We start from the raw sequence: 7,521 nt of genomic DNA on the forward strand, positions 1-7,521 counted from the left end.
GAATTATGTTTCAGTGAGGGTGCTATACAGATAGTGCAAATAGAAGATATAAATTTATAAGTGAACAGAATATAGCTGAAACATAATTTACATATAGCTGCATTTGTACTTTATAAAGAAGAAAATTTTAAGAAAGGTAAGTTGGGGACAATTTGGAACTAGAATGACTAAGCAAAAATGCTAGGTTTTTAAAAGACAGAGACTTATTCTAAAAAGTACTTGGCACCTTAGTTGTAGCTTAAGGACAGAAATGGAATGACGTGTGTTAGTTTAGATGATTAAATTGTCTTATTTATTAATGCCTTTATATATTTTTTTCTGTTCATTTTTTAAAATTATTTTAAAATATTTGTTTCTCTAAAACATTAGCAGTAGCAATATAATAAAAAACTTTGGACTAATGTACTCTATCCTAATGGTATTTTTTCCTTTATTGATAGACTGCTCATTGGAGAAAGAGTTTTGGTCGAGGAAGAAAGGGAGCTCCACACTAAAATGTGAAGCAGCATTGGTATCTAAATTGGGAAAGAAAAGTAAATCAGAGAGTTCAGAAGAGCAGGAGATACAAGCCATTGGTGGCAAAGATGCTTCCATCTTTCTTTTCCATGCTCTGGGGAAAATAATTTACTGCAAAAGTAAGAAAACTTTGACTTATTCTTCCTTCCAGTGGGCAAAGCATGTCAGCTGCTTAGCTAGATGTACTTAAGTTACCTCCAATTCTCATGTTTGGTGATGGTTAACAGTACAAAACCAGGGATAAATGTTTGTGGTAACTGAGATTGGAGCTTTCTCTATCTATTGGGTAACTAAATGTGGTTTCGTTAAGATGCACTATATGTATGTACTAACATAACATAACTGTTTGCATGAGGTCCCTGTCCTGTCATGCACACAACACACAAAACAGCATGTTTGTGGCTTTGTACAAAACCAAATTTTGCTTTTGTGCAGAACTATACGTTATTGTATGAATGTTCTGTAGTTATCTGTGTTCCTGAAGGCCAGAGAACAGCCCTGCAGCCTCATAGCTACTGCCTCCATTATTTGTGTATCTGCAGTCATTTCCTGCCCACTTTTTATCTCAACTGTTTGTTTCCCTTTAACAGACAAATGTATTTTCTGCTTTCTGTCCTGGAAACCTCTTAAGCTTCTCTGTCATGCCTTCTTTCCCTTTCCACCTCCAGAATACTTTCCAACTTACTCTTCTTGAAGCTTCTACTTTTTATACCCTCAGGTTCTGTAAATGTACAGAACCTGCTCCCTGTGTGTGGTTTCAGTACTGTTTTTTCACATTTAAAAACTATTAATTTATAACCATTTATACTTCTTAGAGTGGTACAGTCTGTACTCAGCCAAATCAGGTTCTATAATGCCACTGGCCGTATACATTTTGCTAATAATTCACAGTATCAGTTCCAAAACAACCAAAGAGAAACAGTGAGATGAGGGAATATGAAAATAGGTGGAATTTGTTCCATGAGGTGTAATGTAACTAATTACATGCCATTGGCTCTGTAATATTTACTTTACAATTAAATACTTATGTGTGCATCAAGAGCTTTCTGGGAATTGAAAACAGTGTAATCTAGTGGCTGGTATAGTTGACAGTTGCTGAAAATGATCAGTATATCTGAAAACTTGCTATTCATGCAGTTACACATCTCTGTTCTTGGTACTGTGCAATTTTTATTCTGATTTTGCATATTTGGTCTGAATTGTGTGTTGTCTGGCTTTTTTGACTGTGTGGAGAAAAGTAACACGTTTCTGGTACTAAAAGACTAAAGATGGTAAAATCCTTTGTAGGAGAACCAATGTCAGAATCAGAAGTGCCTCAGCTGCCCGCTCACTTATCAGAATACCGTCGAGACACCTTGCTTATCCAGCCTGAGGTACCTCTGCAAGAACTGCTTGAGCAGTTGGGTTTTCAAAAAACCAAACCAGACTCTTCTGTGAACTCTCAAATGTGGTGGCTTTGTCACCGATCTTAACGCGCGTGTGCCGAGTCTGTCGAAGTCGTAGGGTGATTAATGTGGACAGGACCTCTGGAGGCTGGCTTCAAAGCTCGGTCAGCTTCCCAGGCTCATGATCCCTTGAGTTTTGAGTGTCTCCAGGGACAGAAATTCTCTCACCTCACTGATGGACTTGAGGTGGAAGGTGGACTTTCCCCTGCTGCAGCCTGTGATTGTTACCCCTCATCCTTGTGCTGTGCATTGTCAAGAGGGGTCAGAGCTCCCTTCTCTGTTATCCCCACTAAGAGAGCCACAGACAGCAATGGCTTCTGCCCCTCCATCCCCACTGCTGGCCTTCTCTGGGAGCAGACCAGCCCCCCCTCTGTAGATAAGCATCGCTTCTGTAGATCCTGTATGCCAGCTCTCTAACCATCTAAATGTATCTTAACTTTGATAGCGTGCATTTCCTTATACACTCTGTAAAACTTTAACTTTTTTTTCCCCCAATAGGATATTGTGGAAAAATCACATATGTCTGGAAGCATGTTTAATTTATACCTTCACCAGAACTATGTAGATTTTTTTTCTGATATAGATGATGTAATGAGAGCCAGCGAATATCTGAGCATTGCTGATGTCCTTTGTAGTAATTGGAGTGTAAGTGTCTTCTTTTTAAACACGTTTACATTTTCTTTTATTTTTTAAAATTATCTGATGTTGAGCTAAATTATTCTCTAAGTGTTTAGGCATTGTAGAAAGCAGTTTTCTTACAAGTCAATAAGAATTCAGCTGTATCACTTCAAACTTATGATATAGGTGACAGTGAGTTGTTAATGAATGCTAAATCAGCTATAGAAGAGATGCAAGTTCATCTTTTTGTCCAGCTACTGTCAGTATTTTGTTACAGTGGGTTATAGTGTTTGTGAAATATTCTATGAAATACTTTTAAGCAGAACAAATTTATTCTAGAAATGTGCCTTTTCCCTGAAGTAACTGAGCTAGCTTTTCTGTTCAGCTGCTTTGGGTGAAGTTTCACAGTAATCTAAACCTATGCTGGGCACGTTGTGTCACTGCAGTTACAGTGTGTGTTTTATTTCAAACGAGACACACTGTACAGAGACCTTAAGTTCACATAGTGCCTGATTTCTCTCTTAGACACGGCTTGAGATGGAAAAATACAGTGCCTCTGTGGCCACCCGTGGGGTGATACATTCAAATACAGCCAGAGCCTTTGCCCACCACCAAGGAGGAATGGGGTTCCGGCCTTTACATAAACCTCAGTGGTTCTTTATCAGTAAAAAGGTAAATTCTTTTTCTTGTGTGGTTAGCTGGGTTTTGTATGGTAGGGCAGTTGATTGCCTTCTCATCTATAGATGATACTTGCTAGCAGTGCCAAACTTGTCAAATATCCTACTTTGATATAAGCCACTTCTAAAAAGCACTTGCTTAAACAATTGCATTTGTATTACTCCTGTAATGGAAAAATAAGTTGGAAGCCTCTGACAAATCTGATTCCTGCGTGTAAATTGGCAAACTACTGGAAGAATTTTAATCCTAAGTTAGTGGAGACAATTAGAGTTGAAATACTATGAAGTATTCCTAAAAGTAAGTTTAAGTTTTTCTGCATTTTAAATCACCTTAAGTTGTTGTGTAAGCTTAACAAATTACTGCTGTTGTGTTTTATCTGTTTACCAGAAATAGCTTGTTCGCAAGATACCAAAGCTCTGGGCAACTTTTTACATTTGAACTAATACTTATCTTGCTGTATTTATCTAAAAATATTGTCCTGGATGGGTGCGGAATTCTGTAATAAAGGGATAAATGTTTTCTGGCAATCTTAATGCCCAGCAAAAGGCAAAAATTATGGAATTCACCACTTTTATCCTCTGTATATGTTATATCTAATGACATATCTTTTTCCCTGCTTTCATTTTTCAGTAGCTTGTGTGCAGTCAGTAAGCAGGGAAGAATAAAGTCTGTCTTCTATGGTAAAGAATATCTACATTATTAATGATTTACTAGTTTTTTGGTTTTTTTTCCACTTGTTTCTTTTTCCCGTGATTCTCACAGTACCAAGAAAACTGCCTTGCTGCAAAATCTCTATTTTCAAGCTTCTGTTTACCACCTGAGTGTCTTCAGACAGAGCTATTGCCTTACCTTGCAATGTTAGCAAACCCAATGAGAAACCAAGGTAGGACGAGTGTAACTCTTGATCTTGGACTTCTTTCTGTGATTAAGCGTACTGAAAAACTTTGTAACCCAAAGTGTCAATACTGTTTGTGCTTTTGCCTCAGTAAAAAATACTTCAGGTAAATGCATGTGGCTGATATTTCTAGTAAGACAGCCAAAATTCAAGCTGTCCTGTTGGGTTGGAAGCAATGTCAAGAGCATTTTTTAAAACTTATGCAACTGAAAGAATTGAAATAAGCATCTCTCTTGGCAGAATTGAGGTGTACATGATGTTTTGTAAATTTGTAGGATGGGTTCCTCATGTTGGAGCATTTTAAATAATTTGTCCCTTTTTTTTTTATTTGATTTTATGGATTTCTGATACCTGTTGTGTCCATTCTGGCCTTTGAATTTCATCATGTTGCCATCTCACTCCGCCTCCTAAAGTGCTTGCACGGTGTTTTGGCTGCCCATATCCTTACTAGCTTGTCTAACTGGATGGCATCAGCAGACTTGCTCATCTTGCTCTTCACTTCCTTTTTCACAGGGTTGCATTTAAGAATCTACTGGGTAGCCCAGGCCCCAGCACAAATTGCTGCAGAACTGCATTGGCTGCTCTTTTGCATTGCAAGTTAATTAGTACCTCGTACCCCTCTCCCCACTTCCCAGTCATTAATTATTTGTCTGACTTTACTAATTTTGTTCTCTGAGGCCTATGGCTTCTTTTAAGTCTACTAGAGGACCTGGAAAGACTTCTGGAAATCTCGTAGGCAATATTAACTATATTTTCATTGCTTACTGATCCCTTTCCAGTAACATCAACAGACCTACAAGGCTTTTAAAAAGCTTTTCCCAGCTAAAGTAAACAAAATCCAAGTTTGCAGTGCATTAAAAAAAAACAAACTGTAACCCGAGGTAATCTAATATCAGACAGTTCATGTAGTGATCAGTAGCAGACTGTCCATGATTTTTATCACTGTGTGTGGTACACTATCCAAAAATTACTGTTTAGATAGATGGGTTGCTCATGCTATGCTAATTACTTCTAATAAAAAGCTTCATGTCTTAACTAGGGCCTTGACATCACAATGAATAAAGCTGATGAATGTCAAGGATTTGATTTTGTGTGTTAGACAATCTGTAAGGTAATGTGGTAAACAGTTTTGGGGGAAGAAAATTCATACACGTGTACACACTGTTCTGGTATCCAAAATATTGCAAAATATATACAGGAATGTTTGACTAAACTTAAGAATTTTACAGTATATTTAACTGTATGTGTGTTATGATCTACCCAATATGATACTGGTGATTCTTTTTTATTAGCTCAGATTGCTTTTATCCAGGATGTTGGGAGGCTGCCGCTGAAAAGGCATTTTGGGAGGTAAACCTGGCTTCTGTCTTTTCTTAATGAAAGACTTCCTTCATATGTTGAGGAAAGGAACCCTTGTACATTGAAGACGTTTCTTTGTAAATCTGTGATATGACATTTTTCTTCACTTGCAGCATGACAATTTTGTATTTTTCCTGTTAAAACGTTTACCAGTTCAAATCTAACACTACAGCCTTAGTGGCAACATGATTACTATACTTTTGTTTTTCACCCATGTTTAGCTCGCTTTCCCATTGTATCATACCTGTGTCTAGGACACGCACTTCTCCAGTGCATGATCTGAATAAAATACATTTTTTTTTAAATGAAAAACATTCCTATGAGAATAAAACCGAATTGATGCAAAGAGTATAGTGCACTTTGCCTGTTCCGAATCATCGTACTAGTCGAGCCTCAGTTACCTTTCTATAACTTTGATCTCCCTGACATTTTGTTTTTACTTGCGATGGTCTGTTTCTAATGAGGGATTGAGATCACAGTTAGCTGGAATGAGACTCTTCCATCTCTTAAACAAGAGAGAGTTTGTGAGGGCAGCCAGCAAAGCACCTCATGTTTACCCTGTGGCCTTGCTGTATGGGTTTAACTGTGAAACACTGGCCTGTAGGTAGAGGCTATGTTATACAAGAACCACACTGCTCCCCAGCAATTGTATTAAACACTGTTTTGCTTGCTAGTCAGGAAGTAAAAGTGTCCCCAGTGGGTCTTTGTTACCTCCCTTGTCTAAGACAAAATATTTTTAACTTTACAAATGAATTGTAGAATTTTCTTATACCATTAATTTTATCTGCAGCATACCTTTAAATTCTCATTTTGTATCTGCACTAATAAGTCTGTATCTCCATTAGTAACTCCCTTTTTCATTTGTTGACCCTTTTGGAAAGGGGACGTAGAGAAACGTAAGTATTTTAGTGTAAGCGTTTGCTTCCTTCAGGAATCCTAATAGAAAATAAGTTATTTCATGTAATTAAACAGTCCTTAAAATAACTTATGTGCAACAGTGTCAATGGAAATATTTATTTTCCATTATATTTACTAATGGAATGGGAGTGGTACTGTAATAAGAAAACTGTCATCAAGGAGAGTGCACAGTGTTTAATCAGCTGGAATTGGTCAGGGTGAGTTTTTTGTCAGTAATGTTGTAAATTTTTACTATTCCTATTTCCAAGTGGAAAAATTATAAAGAAACGCTGGTCATATGCTGGTCTAGAAATGCTAGAAAGATTGAGAAGTACAAATAGTAAAAGAAATTACTAAAAATTAAATAAATAAGTAATACCAGTGCTGAAGGTAGTGATGTAAGCACGGGCTGTGTCTAGCCTGGGTTCCCTGGCTGATGGAGGGTGTGTCTGCCAGAAGATGGGAGAGCTGTTGAGCACTGCTGAGAGGGTGACCCCGTGGCACGTGAGCAGCCCTTCCTCTTGCAGCGTGTGTGGAGAGGAGGCGTTTCTCGTGGTAACGTGCTGTTGCAATGATGATTTTACAGGTTGAGGCTGGAAACGCTTACTGATAAGGATCCTGGGATGCCAGACTTGCTCGTTAGGTCTGAGGGGGACGGTGCCGACGCGCTCGCTGTGGAGGTGGCCGCGGGGACGGAGAAGGAGCCATCGGAGGAGAAGGAAGCGGATGGGCTCCCTCTCTCTTCCAGCCAGTGCAGTGGGAGTGAGCTGCCTGGCAGTCAGCCTCAGCCCATTGCAGCTCAAGCAGTCCTGGAGGATGATGAATTAGAAATAGAGGAATATGATAGTGACTGACTGCAGCAAAACGTCAGCCGCTGACTTGCCTGAACAGATCAGTACGTTACAAAGGCCTTTGCTGAAGAGAGTGTGGTCTGCACAGAAGTACTGCTTCAGCTGCCTAGGTGGGCTTGGAGGCCAACTCTGAACACGCTGTGAAGGCATCGCGATAGCTCTCCTCAGCTTCCTCTGAACTTTGGAGGATCAGAGCCTGTCTCTCCTGAGCCATGAAATAGGTATCGATAGAAAAGAGAATGATAAATGATGACTGAAATGA

General features: G+C 38.9%; 1 protein-coding gene across 1 annotated transcript; it reads left to right on the forward strand.

Annotated features, from left to right (window-relative positions):
- Nucleotides 1-440: 440 nt before the first annotated feature.
- On the forward strand, nucleotides 441-7,262 carry LOC103780318 (cell cycle checkpoint protein RAD17-like; the record flags this gene model as incomplete). The annotated part of the gene is made up of 7 exons (XM_008947984.1): nucleotides 441-635; nucleotides 1,804-1,889; nucleotides 2,460-2,606; nucleotides 3,105-3,251; nucleotides 4,020-4,140; nucleotides 5,445-5,502; nucleotides 6,995-7,262. Coding segments are annotated over 7 exons (1,022 nt in total), but the record flags the coding sequence as incomplete, so codon positions are not given.
- Between the last annotated feature and the right edge of the window lie 259 nt (nucleotides 7,263-7,521).

Source organism: Merops nubicus, unplaced genomic scaffold (genome assembly GCF_000691845.1).
Source record: "Merops nubicus isolate BGI_N331 unplaced genomic scaffold, ASM69184v1 Scaffold54199, whole genome shotgun sequence".
NCBI lineage: Eukaryota > Metazoa > Chordata > Aves > Coraciiformes > Meropidae > Merops > Merops nubicus.